Consider the following 18,710-nt stretch of genomic DNA (forward strand, 5'->3'; position numbering starts at 1 on the left):
GACATGAAGTTATCACCCTTAAGATAAAATTTGACCTTTGATTTTCAGGACCTTCCTGGATAATGGGGAGTAGTTTAAAGTTTCTCTTAGATAGCAAGATTTAGCAGAAGTCACACTTGTAGAAGATATAACTTAGATTTAAAATTGTCGCTTAGTTAAGAGTTGTCAGGAACCCCCTGCATAATGGGACCTAGCTTTCAAATTCTTAGTAATATTTGGTAATGTGATTCAGCTTAACATTCACATATGTGCTCAGTTATCAAACTGGGGTAGAAAAATTGTCTTTGTTTGGTCTATTTTTGTTGAAATCAGGTACCTGCTTGGATAACAGGGAGAAATAGTTCAGGCACAGCAGTCAGGAGCCCACCTGAAGAACAAGGGAGTACAATTTAAAATTTAGCTTTCAAATTCTTTGTTTTGTTTATCGTGGAGTCAGGAGACCGCCTGGAGAGCAGGGAATACGTTTCAAGTCCAGCAGTCAGGAGCCCGCCTGGAGAGCAAGGAATACATTTCAAGTCAGCAGTCATGAGCCCGCCTGAAGAGCAGGGAATACATTTCAAGTGTAGAAGACAGGAGTCCGCCTGGAGAGCAGGGAATACATTTCAAGTCAGCAGTTAGGAGCCCGCTTGAAGAGAAAGGAATACATTTCAAGTGTAGAAGACAAGAGCCCACCTGGATAGCATGGGAATACATTCAAGTTTGGAAGTCAGGAGCCCACATGGAGAATTCATTTCGAGCTTTGAAATTGGGAGCCCACCCGTACAACAAGGGAATACATTCAAGTTCAGCAATTTGAAGAAAGGAACAACACCTTAGTTTGTAGTTTGAAATGGCAATAAGGGATTTTACCAAGAAAACACAAGATAACAAGGCAACAAGGAAGTACAAGATGCAGTTGGAAGATTTCATATAGGACTTTTGTAATTCATAGTCCCTAGATTAGGCAAGCTTCTTTTATTTTGACATGGTGTAATAAGGAAGGTCAGTGAGCAGCAGCAGCAGCAATCGCAATGAAATCATAGCTCCTGGTAGTCCCAGCTACCAGACACTCCTGAACTACACTGCTCTGATTCCTGTTTAGCTCAGGATATGTAGGCAACCTCCAAAGCAGGGTGCGGTCAACTCTTTCAAAAATGCTTCACACGGAATATTCAAACGGGCAAAAATCGCTCATATTTGCTCACTTATCTTTGCCCGAAAACTTTTCATGTTTCCGAGCAAAGAGGGGCAGCTGTGAGCACGTGCTTTTTTCCCTATATAAGAATTATTCCCAGAAATTCAAACAAAACAATTTCTTTATTATTTTACAATTTTTGTGAATTTTGTGTTATTTTCTTGTAATTGTTTGCATTTTATTTGTGCCTTTTAATTCATATGAAAAATACAAAAATACATTTTCATTTAGGATCTAATTTCATATTTTAGGATTAATTAGGGGTTAATTTTCTTTAGAACAAAAAATGAAGAAAATAACAAAAATAGCCCACTTTTGCATTTTTAATTGTTTAATTGTGAATTCGTCTCGAAATAGATTTTAAATAATTTTAGGATTTAATTAGGACTTTATTTTAACTTTTGCATTTTTGTAATTCAGAAAAATACAGAACTACAAACTGAAATACAAAAAATAAACAAAAGAAATAAAAAATGAAGGAACAAAAGCAAGGAAAAGAGGGTTGTTACTAAGAGACCCAAGTTGGGCCATTTAATTCATTTCTTCAGCCCAAATACATGACCCAGTAGCAACCCAACCCACCCTACCCGGTCCACCTGTTACTAAACCAAAACGACGCTGTTTCGTTGCTTATTGATCCAGACCGTCGAGGTAACCTAGATCAACTGTTGGGAACTGACCAAAATTTGATATATATATATGTCTGAAACTAACTCCCCCCCCCCTTCTCAGATCCCCCTCCTAATCAAACCAAACCCTAATCCCAGTCGCCTCTGTTCTCTCCGGTGTAATATGCCGCCAGTGAACGCCACCTACGCCAACGACCACCAGAAATACACCCGAAAATCTCCTTGTTCCCTTCTTTCCAACCATGGCATTGACTTCCTTCGAATCTCACCGGAAAACTTCGAATATCTCGTGGAAGATTTTACGGCCATGACGCCGGTTACGCTAAACGCCCCAAATTAACACCCCAATATCCTCTCTTCTTCCTCTACCCAACCCCCATGGTCTATTGTCCCGAATGAAGCCGGGCAGGCTCGAATATTAGTTTTTATTTCTCCGGCCAAAACCCTAAATGACCAAAGCACATGCAATTGTCATCAAAGGATCCCTGGGCCTTCCTCGTGAGGATTTGAGTGTCATTAGAGCAAGGCGTCATCAGAATTGGCTGAGGTTTGGGAAATGTCAACTGGCCGGAGTTTTCTTTTCATCAGTGAGTTGTATTTCTTTTGTTTTTTTTTCTTGTGGTAACATCTTAGTTTTACTTTGCTAGCAATAATTAGTAATATGAAAATCAATAAACTCTTTTAATTCTGTTTTCAGTCGTCCCCTATCTGCTTTTGGTTTAGCTTTAATTTGTTGATTAGTTTAAATTCGCCAATTAGTTTAGTAATTTTGTTTAAATGAAGCTAGGAACTCAGTTAGTTTAATTTTTTGTATTGCATCCTGTTTGATTTTGTGCTTTGATAGTTTAAGTTTGTTAATCCTGATTTGGTAATTTAGTTTGGTCAGTTAAATGTGGTCAGATAATCGCTTAATCACAGGGGCAATTAGGATATTATCAGGGTAAGGCTTCTTTGGCATGTGATCTAGTACCCCCTAGAAGCTTCTAGGTTGGGATCATAGTGGAATATCAATAAACATGTGTGTTAGCTTCTTGAGTAAGTAAAAGAACTAAGGGACTAGGGTGAAATTACATAAGGGACTAAAAGGAAAATAAGGAGTTGTTTGTTTGCCTATAAATAGGGTCACATTTACCTTGTGAAGGGGTCGGCTCTTCATCTAAAAAATTCCTCCAAAAGCCTTCTCTACAGATCTGAGCCTATAGTTGAATTTCAAATTAGTAAAAGTTCAAAAAACTTCCTTTTAGATTTTAGATTTCTATTGAAAATCAGAAAACAAAATGTGAATATTCCACTAGTTAATTCATTTAGGATGATAAGTAGCATGGATTTCTCTGGTTCTCTCCTGTACCTGAGTGTTTAGGGCATCTGAAGGTGTTTGAGACTATTTCGAGTGATTGCTGATTATTTCTCGATTGTTGAAGAAGTGTTGTAGTTTTTGGTCAAATTGCAATTGCATTTGGGTGTAGTAACTTGTGGTTGATTGCCTGGGTGTTATTTGGTTTCCAACTCTTCATGACTATTGAATTAAGTTACTGGCTGATGGATTTCTACTTGTGGCTGTTATTATTGCTGATCGTCCTCCTCTTCTTATTGTATTTCACATCTCCAGGTACTCAACATGAAACTCAATACTATGTAGATCACTTGCTGGAAAATGAAATGAAAATTGGAGCTTCGGCTATAGATATGTCGTTTGTGAATCTCATTATATTTTCACAGTTTTATGTGATTTGGTTGTTGTACGATACAATCAATTTGAATGTATAACTGAACTGGCAGAACTGTGTTATTTAGATTGCTGGACTGATTGATTTGTAGTTACTTAGATTTAACTTGTTTAATTTAGCAATTTTCTGTTTAAAAATTCAAAATCATAAACAGTTCAAGTTTGCGGTGAAGCTGGAACTGGTGTGTTGTCACGTTGAGTGCTATTCTAATGCTGAACATGCGTTCTAAATAATTTCGTAATGCGGTAGCTTTGACAATTATAAGTCAGTAGTCGGAGTTAATAGTTCACTTTAGTCTTAGTCATTTTCTCATCAGCTGGTTCATAAATTTGTTTAAAAGCATAACAAATTAGGAGGTATAACATTTGTCTTGTAATTGCAAGTGTGAGTAAATTTATTAGTACGTTTGTTCATTTTTAAAATCAGGACGACATAACTACTCTCTTGAACGATTTGAGGGTCAATATCTAATTGATTTAGGTAAGTGCATATTCATTTCCTTTTGTCAGAAGAGTGGAGCCCATTCACGAGAGTTTTGGATAATTAATTATAATGAAATACTTAGAATTCGGGATGGGCCATTTAGCGAATTTCACGGCCTTCTCTAAAGATGATAGCGCGTTAGACACTTTGGATGCGCTTTTAATAATTCATCTTCCTAAACTCAGGTGCGCATTTATGTGACCCAAATCCGAATCTCAACGAAGTCAAAATATGTCAACAACCACGGGTGCATTGATGTGACGTAATTCGAGACGTATTTTAATGACATTGCAATTCTCGTTAAAATAATAATAATAAAAGCGGTTTAAAATTAAAAAGCACATAAGCTAGAACATGTTTTGAAATCAAATAAAATCAAGCACAACAGTTGAGCGACCGTGCTAGAACCACGGAACCCGGGAATGCCTAACACCTTCTCCCGGGTTAACAGAATTCCTTATCTGGATTTCTGGTTCGCGGACTGTTAACAGAGTCATATTTTTCCTCGGTTTGAGATACAACCGGTGACTTGGGACACCATTAATCTCCCAAGTAGAGACTCTGAATAATTAATAACTAAATCTCGTTCTGATTGTCCTTTAATTGGAAAAACTCCTTCACGCCCTCACGGGCGTAGGTGAAAAGGAGGTGTGACAGATGCAACGTGACTTCGAGTTCGAAATGTATTGTCGGACTTTCAGTTTATATCAATAGGGGATGAACAGACTTTTACAGCTGGTGGATGAGCATGGGCTCGGGTGGGTTTACTGATTTTGTGATGATTGTACCCAATGCAGCATCGTTGGAGGATGTCGGTATGGAATTCCACAAGTAGGTTATCTCCTATGAGCAGGTTTGTGGTAGCGCGATTTTGATGAAGTTTCTACAAAAAGTTCTACTTACTACCCGACAAAAGGTCAAAAGTGCGATTATGGCTGATAATTCGAAATGTTCATGAAAAGTTTAATAAGAGACTACAAGAAATTTGGCGGGTTGACGGTGTGAGATCATGGTAATTTAGAAGGAGGAATCTTTGTGGCTTCCACATTTTGTGATGGTAGCTTAAAGCTAAGTGGGGGAGCTTACCGTCTACGATTGGGCCGCGTGGATGTCTGCTTGTGTGATTTCTGGTTATTGGCACATTGGTAGATCAATTTTAACTCAGAAAAGAAAACACCAGGAGTAATTCGAGCAAAGGACTTGATGAATGTATGCTATATTTCGCCTTATCAGTTTATGTGCATGTTTTGGAAAGACTCAGAGTTTATGCTTCTTGTGGATGTGATGTACAAGAAAAAGAATTCATCTGGTTGCTTCTTTGGGAGTGTTCATGTGCTATTAGTGCACTAGAGTTGGGTTATATATTCGGGACCAAATCAGAATGGGTGGCTCTCAACAGTGGTTCTAATGGGTTCAAGAATGTAAGAGCGGTGTCTAAGAATTTTTGGTTTCGTTATGTAATTGAAGACCGAGATTTTGTAGCAGAGTGTGAGGAATACTTGGGGAATTTTCTATGTTATCATCGGGTCTGCGGGGCAGCATTAGAGAAATGGGAGAAACAATTTCGGATTTATGAAAAGTCTTGCAAAACGGGTATACCAATTGGAGATGCTATTGTGCGCTTGAGGAGGGCATGAGATGGCTCATGGGTACTGAGACGACGTGGTCTCATGAATTTGGTCACCCGAGATGAGTGTTGTTGAGTTTATTTATGTTTTTGGAATGGAGCTATTATTATTTCTAAGGCAAGTGAAGAGTAAATTGGAAGAAGTAGGGTTAGTTAGTGATGATTTGAATCAGCATGATTGTAATAGGGATCAGTTCCTTCAGCGCGTGAAGTTACACATGTGGTTTGTGGTCGTACGTGCGGGCTTGAAAGCCATCATAACTTGATTGATTTGGGAGGTATTTGATTCAAATGGCCTTGTTGTGTAAATGGATTCTGGAAGAGTTATGGTGGTTTAGATCACGATTTGAGGTTTGTATTTTCTGCGATTTGGGAATTCAGTTGCGTGTTGCAATGATTCTTCTGAAATGAGTTATGTGAAAGGTTTCTAGACAATGAAGTGTTTATTCTATTAGTAGTAAAGGGGTTATGATGAATCCTTTACTCTCGTGTAGCGGCATGATAAGTGCAGTGAGCGTCATGGGAATTGGAAGTTGAGGATCATGGTTGCGATTTAGTATCGACCAAAATGTCACGAGCTTAGATGAACCAGGAAGAATTTACATGTTCAGAGTAAGCTGGTAGTATCCCAGTATCGCCTGATAATGGGGTTCTATGGAAGAAGCATTGTGTAGTGATTTGCGGATTCTTGAATAGGTTTACAGAATTAGTGTAGTTGGTGGTATGGAGGTGCAGACTTTGCTACCTGGTGCAGAAGGTCGTGGGAGCATACCTCTTAGGAGAATTGTATAAGCGTGGTATGTCAGTCACTTGATGGTTATAAATTGGAACCAAGTAGGAAGATTCTGGTACTAACGCTAATGTGAGAGTTTATACCTGAAAGGCATTCTATCCTTTTGGTTGTGGACTGTGTGAGTTTATTTTGGATTTGACAGTTGTTCTTATGTGTCATGGATAGGGTCATTATGGATGCTTGAAATGTTATTAGCCCAGTATATGATGATCAGGATCGGCTTGAGGTCTGTTAGTGGGTCTAATGTGAATGTGTGCTCTACATCAGGTCGAATGTGTTCATTCAGCATAGCATTGCTTATGGAGGAGTCTTCAGGCGTTGGATGTTATTTTCGTTGTCAGTTATTCCCTGTAATACTCTATTGTGCCATATGGGTTGTAAGACGGCTTGATTATTCGCACATGTGTTATGATTCCATGTAGCTTGTGGTGTTGTATGAGAAAGATGGCTCCCGAGATGCAGGTCGATTATTGCACCTTAGTCATGCTTGGGTTTTCATAGCATATAGCGCTATCTATCTCCCTGGGTTATATTATGAACCTGGTGTGTTTGTGATCAATATTCGGGCATTTCGTAAGTATAAGCATTTCGGCTTGATGGGTGCTTCTTTATTAATTGTTATGTGTGGATCGGGTGGCACGCCACCACAAATATATTGTTTGGATCGAGTGGCACGCCACCACGGATAAGTTGTGTGGATCGGGTTGCCTGCCGCAACAGTGTCATATTTGGATTGGGTTGCACGCCGCAACAGTGAGATGTTGAGTATAGTTCCCTATATCCATTCTTGTGTATTTTGTTTCTCATTCTCTAGGGAGGGTTCATAGCGTCTGTTCAACCATTTTATTCGCTACGCAGGCTGGATAGTTCTTTTCCAGAGTTCATTCTTCCTTATGTGTCATATTCAAGTTGTAGCTTGTTGGTGCATTGATGGTGTCATATGAAATCTTGGACAGTGTTTGAGGTGGCTTATTGCCTTAGTAGCTTGTACTGGGTGAGACGAGGTTATTGGACCTGGGATCAGTCTGATCGGAGTATGTAAGGTATATTAAAGAGCAAATATCGTTACTAAGTACAGAATAAGGTAATGGTTCTTGTCAGGAGGAGAGACTTCATGATTTGTTAATTCGGCAGGTGGTTATGAGTTTCTATACATCTCTTCCATCATGGCAGTATTGCGAGAGTTGGAACAAGTTTTATATGTGTTATGAGGTGTATTGCGGGCACCGAATTCGTGAAATTGCGGCTATTGTGGTCGGAGGATGTTATTATGATCAAACGACTTATGTGGTGCAGGGTGTGATTTCAGCAGAGGAGCATGATCAAGTTTTGTACAGCGTGTGGTGATTGATGCGGTGTTCATTTGTTAGAATCGGGTCTCGTGGAGAAATCCGAATGTTGGAATTTGGTTCTAAAACTTGTTAGCTAAGGTTATAGGGAGGATCTTTAGTCTAGCTCGTGCTTATGTGCTTACGTAGGTTGTGGTGGTATGGGTAGGTGCACGAGGTGTTAAATAGTGATTTTGGACAACTCCATAACAGTTCTTGGTACGTTCGAGGACGAACGTATGTTTGAGTGGGGAAGAATGGAATGACCTGACTGGTCGTTTGGAGCACTAGCACGTCGTTCAATAGTTGGAGGCGTCGGGTACTTCACTTCATGTTTTATGACTTGTATGTGTGGTTGGAATTGAATTTCGGGAAGCTCAAAGTTGATTCGGATGGAAAATTCTAAATTCGGAAGCTTTGAGTTGGAAGAGTTGACTAAGGTTTGACTTTTGAGTAAATGACCTCGGAATCGGGATTTAAGGTTCTAATAGGTTTGTATGATGATTTCTGACTTGGGCATATTTTCGGGTTGAGTATCGGGTGGCCCAGGAGCATTTTGGTGCCTATTATGGAAAGTTGTCATTTTGAAGGTTTTAGAATTTTCTAAGTTTGGTTTTGAAGTGGACATCGGTGTTATCGATGTCTATTTGGGATTCAGAGCCTTGGAATAGGTTTGTATCATGATTTTTGCCTTGCACGCAAAAATTGGCATTATTCTAGGATGTTTTAGCATAATTCGGATGCGTTCGGTGAAGTTTAAAAGTTTGAAAGTTTAAAGGAAGATTTCGATTGTCAATTCATAGTTTTGATGATATTTGATGTGATTTGAGGCCTTGAGCAGGTCCATATTATATTATGGAACTAGTTGGTGTGATTGGACGGGGTCCCGAGGGCCTCGGGTGTGTTTCGGAGTGGTTTTAGACCAAGTTGGGATGATTTGTTGTTGCTAGTGCCTGGTTTTGTTCTTCGCGAATGTGAAGGAACTCACGCGTTCGCGATAACGGATTTTGAGGTTGCTGGATTTTCACTCATCGCGAACGCGACACAGTGTTAGTGAACTCGGAGTGGAAGCTGAGGCAACATTCATGAACGAGCCATGGAGGTCGCGAATGCGTAGAAGAAAAGGGGAGCTTGGCATGGAGCAGCTAAGCCTTCGCGAACGCGGCTCTTGGCCCCAAACGCGAAGGGCAGGGGGTCTGAAGGCTTAGCGAACGCGACGAGGAGGTCATGAATGCGTAGAGGAAAATTGTGGAGGCTGTTGTTTTAGCCTTCACGATCGCGAAGGATCTTCCGCGATCGCGATAAAGGACTGGCTTGGGCAGAATGGTTTTAAGTCGGGATTTTTGCCCAGTTCATTTATTTTTTACTTGGTTAGGCGACTTTTGGGGTTCTTGAAGAGGAGATTTTGTTATCCATTGTGAGGTAAGCCATTCCCACCTATTGTGAGTTAAATACATGATTTATATACAGATTAATACATGAAAATTTTGTAGAAATTATGAGGTTATGAAAGAAACCTAGAATTTGGTATTTTTAGATTTTGACCACAAAATTGGACATGGAATTGGGAATAAATCATAAATTTGAGTTCCTAATGTTATGTGTAAAGTTTATCTTTAGAAATTTTTGGAATCCGGACACGTGGGCCCGAGGTTTGACTTTATTGACTTTTCGAGCGAAGTTGGGAAATGTTATAAATTAGTTAATTATGATGGTGGGATATATTTTTATTGGTTTCCATGATTGCTTGACTAGTTCTGATCGATGTGCATTTGGTTTGAGGTGTTAGAGAGGCGTTGGAGCCGACTATAGAACTTCGGAGCGATGTAAGTTTCCTGTCTAACCTTGTGAGGGAGAAACTACCCCCTAGGTGATGTGATTGTTATGTGCTACTAGTTGTGGGTGCTACGTACGCACGAGGTGACGAGAGTTCATATGTAGCTAAATCATGTTTATGTCCGGGTAGACTTAGGACTTTATCATGCAATATATAAATATATATATTAGGCCGAGCCTTATCACCTTGAGTTGTTAGCAAGTTATTTGTGAAATGGTAAGGGTCACATTTACTTTATACTCATGTACTGTATTGTAAGCACGTGTCTCGTAATGCGATAAGTTCCTTCCTTTCTTGTGGAGCGGGCTGAACGCCTCGGCAGTATAATAGATGCATCTATGGTTCGTGCCGCTCGATCCTTGGCAGTGTACATATTATTCTGGATCGAGCCATACGACCTTGGCATAATAGTGTATTAATATCGCTAGCAGTCAGAGGGTTCACGAGATTATCCTTCCCCTGATGCCCGACACCCTATATGGTATTTCCTTACCCGTTTGATATTGCCACTTGATATTTCTAAGTTGTTAAGATAGAGTACGAGATTGAAAAATTGATATCATTAAAAGAAATTTTGGAAGATTGTGTTAGCTACATATTTACCTCACTTCTAGTGTTGTGCTTCTTATCTGTTTATGATTTACGAGTATTATTTATTTGGACCTCTAATAAATGTCGATATCGACCCTCGTCACTACTTCTCCGGGGTTAGGCTAGATACTTACTGGGTACGCGTTGATTTATGTATTCATATTGTACTTCTGCACTAAATGTGCAGGATCTGACAGGTTAATTTGGGGATCATCTTGGCACGTAGGCGCAGCTGTTAAGGAGACTTTATGTGAGATGCATTCCAGGCTACGCATCGCAGGCCACAGAGTCCCCATCGTACTATTCACTTTGTCTTGTCTTATTTACATTTCAGATTGATATTTTATTATTATTGTACTCCTTAGTAAATGCTCATGCACTTGTGACACCAGGTTTTGGGATGTACTAGTTGATGCTTACGGTTCTATATATTATCATCACCTTTCATTTCTTTTATAAACTACTAATTTTGTACGTTCCCGTGAATTTAAAACTGTAAATTTCCGTCCTTATTAAAATTTATGATTTCGAAAGTAATAATATGAATAACAAATGTGATAATTCACCTTTGGCTTGCCTAACGGCGACGTTAGGCGCTATTACGACTTATAGTGAATTTTGGGTCGTGACTGGAAGCTTTAGAAGTATCTACTTTTTGTTTTCTAGTAGCTATTTTTGAAGGCTCGGCAATGGCTTTACTTGATGATGCTTCTTTTTCTGCATTTCCTTCCCTGTTTGAAGGCTGTGAAGGCTTTGTCAAAGGAATATGCTTCTTAGCAGCTGATTTTCCTCTCATGTTACCTACATGAAAATATGCAATATCATATTTAATAATTTTAAACTTATGATCAGAAAAAGAAAAATAAGCCCCAATTCCAGCAAACATCTATGACTAGAAAACAATCGACCCCAGGTTTATCAATAAACATTAGGTCGACAGTTATGACGAAATTCTAATATACAGAGCACAGAGGTAGTCCAAGAAGCAAATATAACCACCCACGTCATATAAGATATGGTTATTCACAACCCAATTGATCTTGAACATGCACATGAACAAATCATTCTACAAAACCCGAAATAAAAAATGTATGAAACGGAAAAAGAAGAATGTAGGATTTACAAAAATTGACACGTTCTGAGCTTTAATACAGTGCTTGATGGGTCTATAGAGACGATTACACCCAAAATCGAAGCTTGATTCTTGTCTCGTCCCGCCGGAAACCACCTTGGACGATGGGGTTGAGTTACTGAGAGAAGAAAGAACAGAGAGAGTAAAGAGATGAGAGAGAAACTGAGCGGAGAAAATGAGAGAGATGTCAAGTTTTTCAAGCTTTATATGTGATCCACACGGTTCTAAAATATTAAAAAGGTCTTATCCACCCTAACCCACTCATTAACTATTTTTTAATCCAAAAGAAATTGAAAAAGAAAATAAGAGGTCACTTGACCAATTCGAGTGTTGAGGAGGCCTCCTTGACAATTCTTCTCATGTAAGTCATGCCAAATTGCCAATTGTATAAGCAATGAGCCCAAAATTAAGATGCATGTACTCCTAACCTTTCTAATTCCTTTTCCCGCAAGACTTCACCTTTTGAAATTGAAACCTGCAAACAGCAAACTTGACTATAATCCTCAGGATCAAATGTTATCTTCAACCATCTCATTTCTTGCACTATGGGTAGAACCAAGGTAACTCTTTATCCAAAATAAATTGAAAAATGAAGATATTTGATTTTCTTAACATCAATCGGTCTAAGTTATCATGTGTATTCAAGCTACAACACTTCTCATAATTCATACATGGAAAGAATGAGAAACTCTTTGATAGCCTGCTTCAACCACAACTTGCACTCAAGAAATACAGGCAGATTCAGGATTTGAAGTTTATGTGTTCCTAAAGCAGCCTTAAGTTAGTATATAATAATAATTGTAATTTTAATATTTGTACATATTTGGTAGATTTCTTAATATATATATATATATATATATATATATATATATATAAAGTACGAATAAAAACAATAAACCCATAGCTTGTGCTCTACGTCTGCCTGTGCCAAGAACTGCTCGAGCCAAATACCCATATCCGCGATAATTACTATTATGACAAACTCTTCGCATTCATAGAAGGTTTGAAACCTCATGCCCGTATGGAACTACAGCGACAACGGGTAGACACCCTGCCCAAGGCCATTCAAGCTGCAGAATGCCTTGGCGACTATCATTTGGGAACTCAGAACGACAGGCCCCAGCCGTCTGTCCGAGGGGGATTCAACGGGCACCATCCCAGCAATGGTGGCCCAAGCAAAAGTGGGGGAGATCGGAGTGCATCCAAAACTAAGACTCCTCCCTCCAACAGCAACAGTGCTGCATCCATCAACAACAATCAGGGGAGAAAGCCTCCCTCAGAATGCCGTCATTGCGGCGGGGCACATTGGAACAATGAATGCCCAAACATCAAGGTCAATGCTCATCAGACTGTCGAGGATGAGACAGATGCATCAGACACATCTGAAGACAACCAGGTAGGCGCCTTCAATGCAATTGTTGGCTCTATCCCTCATGCCTTAGCGGGGACCAGTGCATGTCCTCCTAAGAAAACATCAGTCCCGATCACCAGGAAAGGGAAAGAAAAGATGGACGAAGGACCTCCTAAACAAGCGAGGACCCTCATGTTCGTCGAATTGAAAGTGAACGGCAAGCCCCTTCACGCATTGATAGACACGGGTGCCACCCACAACTACTTGTCATCAACGCAAGTAGCGCGCCTAGGTCTTGTGGTACAAAAGAGCAAAGGCCGCGTCAAGGCTATCAACTCACCACCTCAGACATTGGGTGGAACAGCTACAAATGTCCCAGTGAAACTTGGCCCATACAAAGGAAGCATCGACCTGCGCATCGCAATCATAGATGACTTCGACATCATAGTGGGTTTGGAGTTCATGAGGCAAACCAACACCATTCCGGTACCATATGCCAACATGCTCCTGATGATTCTTCTCTCTCTTCTATATTATATTATTATCTTTCAGTTTAATTTTATTTTTTAAGTTCCATTAGATAAATTCCATCTTTATTTTTCATTAAATTGTAATTTCCATTAAAACTATTCCATAAAATTTTAAATAATATAATTTGTAAGCAATTATTATAGATTAACTAATCATTCAAATAAAAGTGAAATCATTGCGATACAAGATTAATTAAATACATATTACAGAACGATGAAATTCATTCGAAATGCTACATAAATATTCAACTTCAACCTCTAGTATTCTCCCATAAATGATCTATTAATGCATTACGAAGTGCAAAATGAGCATCTTTGTCCTTAATTCTTCTATGTCGAGCTAAAATAAAGTTTTAATGATGGATGTGGCTTCTATTGTCGATCCGATTCGTCGTGAATTTATGCGACAAGAACAACAACGAATAATGTATAAAAGAGATCAACAATATCCACAGTCACAACCACAATAATCCTCCGCCCCATTCACTCAATACTATAATGATTTTGGTGTATCTGGAAACGACATACCTCCCTAATAAGTTATTATGCTATTTACCGTAGTTTCAATTTATGTATTTTAATTTAACGTATTTTCAGTTTTCATGTATTTTCAATTTAATGTACTTTCATTTAATGTATTTTCAATTTTCACTTTTCAATTTTAGTAACATCTAATATTTTATATTCGCACCTTTCAATTTTAGCAACATCTAATATTTTATATTTGCACCATTCATTTTTTGAGATGATTATATATTTTTTGTACAATTATAACTTATAATAAAATTAACTTACAATTTTACATAAAAATAATAAATGCATGAAAATTAATTTATCAAAATTATACGCCAAAGTTAAGATGTAAAATTAATATTATAAAGGTATTACATAAACATAATTAGTTATATATAAAGAGATAAATTAAAAGAGTTAAATAATAATAAAATATGCATGAATAGTAATGGGGGAGATGAATAGTGTCCCCCATATTTGAAGGAACAATATTCATCCCCCATTTTGGGGGCAAAAATGGGGAGGGTTGGAGCTCCATTATGGCAAAAGTTGCCCCCATTACGAAGAAATGGGGAGGGTTGGAGATGGCCTTATATAGTGCATATTTGTAGTACTCAACTATGTTGTGGGAGCTCTCCAAAATGCTAGTGCATATTTGTAGTACTCAACTATGTTGTGGGAGCTCTCCAAAATGCGGTTGCACCTGTGTCGTATTCTCCAAAAATATACTGCTTTTGGAGGATTCGACACACACCCGACAATTTCATATTCAAAACGAAAGCTTAGCTTTACTAGCACCAATACATTTACTTTGCTTTTTCCTATTCCAATTTATCTTCATCCAAATTTTCTGGACTTCTACATTGGCAAATCGAGAAGACATTAACCAAACCTTAAGAGAATGAAAAAGTATCACTTTTTATGAAAAGGATCGAATGCAATAACAATGCAAATGGAAACCAATTGGCAAATTGACTTGGAAAATACCATTTAGCTCAAGGTACAATAAGAGAATCCTACACAAGATAAAAATTTAGTTCCAGCAAAAAGCTCAATAACAGAGCTTCCAAAAGTAAATTATGTTGCTTCTAATCAGTTTGCTTTGTCTTTTAATCACCAGCTCACAAGAAATAGGCATCAATCTTTCCATGTTACTTGGTTGATTTCTGCACGTTTTTCCAGTTTGAATATCTTCCTTCCAGCTCAAACCAAGACTCCAGATTGACCAATTGATTAAATTCTTCGAAAGTTGCCATCTTGTCGAGGTGGCCTCTAGTTGTTCCTTGGTCCTTCAATGTCTTGAGAACATCAAGCATTGCACGGGCAGAGGCATACAGAGTCGTCAATGGATGGACAATCAAATGGAACCCCATCGCTCTCAGCTCTTCCGGTGTATGCAATGGTGTGACACCACCCTCTAGCATGTTACATACCCTGAACCCCTTGGTCTGCTTTCCTATTTCTTTGAGCTCCTCGTCATCCCTCGGTGCCTCCACAAAGCTAGCATCAGCTCCAGCCTAGATTGTGCAGTCAACGCCATGAGCAAGTGACAAGAAGAGTCAGATTGTGCTGCATACTGTTATTCTTCCTCATGTTCACTTTTTAGCTTATTTGTAACTTCTCCAATTGACGGCCAATTTTTAATGGACTTTCCAAACCCAAACGCTAAAATTTACTGAATAAAGAGAGGAAATTCTTACCATGGATAGACTACAGATGCATGTGAAGTTTGAGAGTCTAGGAGCAAATTTCAAGAATAGTTGTAGCAAACTATAGCATGTATATATTGTAAGCAAGATATATATTAATGTTTAAGAAAGTTCTTCCACTTCATATCATGCATACTCCAAGTACCTAAACTACTCCAAAAAATATTACGCTCCCTTCCACTTCATCCAACATTGGATTATACAGGGTTTCAAGATAACTTGTTGTTGAGCAACAACTGATACTAGATTATCAAGTACTCCACTAGAAAGGAATTTAGTTGAATAGCTTCACTTCTACATCTCTCAAGAGATGTTGCAGTTGCTATTTGTTTTATTATTATCTGTTAGTTTGCCATGAGATATTTACTCCAAATGGTTAAAATTGAAACAGGTTGAAGATAGACCATGCCTGATTATGAATAAATAAAAATCATAATTGTAAATAGCTGTAACGACCCAAGCCATCTCTTGGCCTAAAGCACTATAAAAAATAATGATATTAGTTAGCTTACATACATAAGTCCTTACATAGAGCGGAAATTATATTAAGTAACATTGCATCAGCATTTAAGCAATTATCAGCTGAAATTTAGAGATTTAACATGTACGTATAGTTTATGTTGAAAAAATACGGAACAAGAGTTAGTAGCAAAAGAAAAAAGAAAAAAAAAAAGAAGAGGAGATATAAGCACACACATATTTTGAAGGGTGTAGAAAGAATATGATAAGACAAGCTGAATTCCAACATATGATTTAAGCAATTAGTAATTGTAACTTATTTTTTCATTCTAATGTTTCCTATTAGCTAAGTAACTACATGTACTGCATACCTCCATATAAAGGTTAGCACGAGAAATGGCTTCTGAGAGACCATATTTTGCTGATGTTGCACGTGCATCAGTCCTTGCCACAAGAAAAAAGTCAGAATCACCAATAGCATCTCTTGCAGATGCTATTTTTGCAGCATGTTCCTCTGCAGGTATAACCTAAAAGAGACGTCAAAGAACAGAGAAAGAGTTCGCAAGCCCGGTGGCATAAAAGACTACAACAAAAAACAAGCTCAGGAAAAAGAATCAACAGACCTAACATATTTACAATTGTGTTATAGACATAGTAAATGAAAAAAGAAAACAAAGAAAAAGAGCAATAAGGATTATGAAATAGAGAAGGATCCAGCAAACCTGTTTCCCTCGCATGTGTCCTAGATGAAGAGACATAAAATACGAACAGTAAGTTCCATGCTATTGAACCCAATATGTAAAATGTATTTTGTCAGCCCAAGCAAAATGAATCTCAAGCAGAACTCTTACCACACTTCTTTGGCCATGCTTGATCCTGGAATAACATGAACACAAAAATTAGTGTTTTAGAATATATATATATGCACATCTTAAAATTTGAATGTTTCCTGCCAGTTAAATGTCATGCCTCTAAGAAACAGCCGGCAGCACCAGCAGCAATTAAATCCTTGATAGTTCTTTGAACATTGAGAGCATTGCCACCGCCTGTATCTGCAAGGTGAATAAAAGGAAACATAAAGGGGTTGGCATTCTTAAAAACCACATGAAGATCCAATTCTGATTGAATGGATCTACTGAGATTAAGAGCTATGGAAATGCACATGGGAGGCTATTGAGCTGTATTCCGTCCTGCAAAACCTTTTGCAGTTTAAAAGTTCAAGAGAGAATTTTACTATCTCTTTTTACCTTTTTGCACTTTGATTGAACTTGTTCATTGAATGAAACTGAAATCTGTTCAGAATTAGTGAATCTAAAAGACAAATAATGGGAAAATCCCAAAATAGAGAGTCCTAAACCAAACAAAGACAGTTATGGAATGATCACATCCAATGCTGAAAATAGTTAAAGGATTTAAAATCACACAACAGAGATCCATCGGGTACAATTACTGAATAAAATAGGGACTTCGACCAAGATGAGATGTTGTGGTTGAGTTCATATCTCATGCCATTGAGTGCATGGGAGAAAGGCCAATCTTTTTAATGCTTATTTTTGGTTTAAAAAAAATCTTTAATTAAATCCATCAGCGCAATGCTTAATGGCCTGAATTGTATCTATCTAATATGCTAATGCTTGTCAAGCAAAAGCCAAATAAATGATACCCGAAACCGTTCCCAACATTTGCAATTTCTCTATCAGCAACTACACATTCCACTACTACATTAAATTACTTGTTAAAACATAACAAGCTCAAAAAAGGGAAAATTATTAAACAGTTAAAGTGGAAGTAAACAGGATATACCAGCATCAGCAATGATTGGAATCAATGGAGCAGCTGCACAAACTGACCTAGCCGTTTCTGCCATTTCAGGCGGTCTACAGTATGAAAAAACATATGCTCATAATTCATCAATTAATTCCCCAACATTTCCAAATTAAGCTTCACATTACTCCACTAAACCATATAAAGTGAATTTTACTCGGGGACAATATAAAGTGATGGATAATACGTAAAAATGGACTGACGTGAGCAAGCCGAAATCGGGTTTCCCAAGGAGAGCAGCGGAGGTAGCATAACCGGAGATAAACCCGGCACTGAACCCGGTTTTCTCAACAATGGAAGCCGAAAGAGAGTCGTAACAGCCCGGCATTAGCACTATCCCTTGCTCTTCAATCAGACGGTGGATGCGCGTTTGTGTTCTTATCGCCATTGTCGTCGTGGCCCTCCGATGGATTGATGACTTGCAATGCCAAGTGCGTGAGCTGAACGACGTCGTAGAAAATGTGAACTGCGAATGTAATGAAATAGTGTTTGATGTCATCATCGCCGGCAGTTTCAGAGCTTATCAATTATCGGGTGGTGAAAATAACAATGTGGAGTATCAGAGGTTCTGGGTTTATATGTGAGAATGGGATGTGATTAAACGCGCCAGGTTAGAGCGTGGGATTTATTTTCTGTAGAGTAGCGCAATCTTTCTTTTATCTTCAGCATTATTTGCAAATTTAGACCTTATTTAAAATAGAATACATAGTACTATATATTACACCAATTACTACAATAATTCGTTCAACTAACTATAAATTTAATTTGTTTTAAAAAATGTGATAAGAATGAAAAATATCGAATTTTCTTTACAAAGAAACCTGGTTAGACATTAGTTTTCTCTTTCCAACTCCAGAGGTGTTTTCCAATTTTTCTTAAGGAATGGTGTTTGGTCGAAAAAATTGAACAGGTAATCTTTCAACACACTTTTTTAAAATGAAGAATGCTCTAATTTTTGAGAGATTTCTTAATTAAGAAGTCCATTTTCTTCTGTGATAAGTAG

The 18,710-nt window shown here is 38.2% G+C and overlaps 1 protein-coding gene across 1 annotated transcript; it reads right to left on the reverse strand.

The window, feature by feature from the left end:
- Nucleotides 1–14,668: 14,668 nt before the first annotated feature.
- On the reverse strand, nucleotides 14,669–18,371 carry LOC107796125 (carboxyvinyl-carboxyphosphonate phosphorylmutase, chloroplastic). Its single transcript, XM_016618859.2, has 7 exons — nucleotides 17,911–18,371; nucleotides 17,687–17,760; nucleotides 16,853–16,935; nucleotides 16,735–16,759; nucleotides 16,606–16,625; nucleotides 16,255–16,410; nucleotides 14,669–15,232 (listed from the first exon to the last, which is right to left on the reverse strand). The coding sequence occupies exons 1-7, from the start codon at nucleotides 18,207–18,209 to the stop codon at nucleotides 14,867–14,869; spliced, it is 1,023 nt and encodes a 340-aa protein (XP_016474345.1). The 5' UTR covers nucleotides 18,210–18,371; the 3' UTR covers nucleotides 14,669–14,866.
- Between the last annotated feature and the right edge of the window lie 339 nt (nucleotides 18,372–18,710).

The sequence above is a fragment of the Nicotiana tabacum genome, chromosome 16 (genome assembly GCF_000715075.1).
Source record: "Nicotiana tabacum cultivar K326 chromosome 16, ASM71507v2, whole genome shotgun sequence".
Taxonomy (NCBI): Eukaryota; Viridiplantae; Streptophyta; class Magnoliopsida; order Solanales; family Solanaceae; genus Nicotiana; species Nicotiana tabacum.

What these genes read in the sequence shown, in the direction of transcription:
- LOC107796125 (XM_016618859.2), bottom strand. Translation starts at nt 18,209, where the DNA reads ATGATGACATCAAACACTATTTCATTACATTCGCAGTTCACATTTTCT. An exon ending in GACACATGCGAGGGAAACAG is followed by an intron (nt 16,411 to 16,605) that starts GTTTGCTGGATC and finishes CGTCTCTTTTAG; the next exon opens with GTTATACCTGCAGAGGAACA. An exon ending in GTGCTAACCTTTATATGGAG is followed by an intron (nt 15,233 to 16,254) that starts GTATGCAGTACA and finishes TGCACAATCTAG; the next exon opens with GCTGGAGCTGATGCTAGCTT.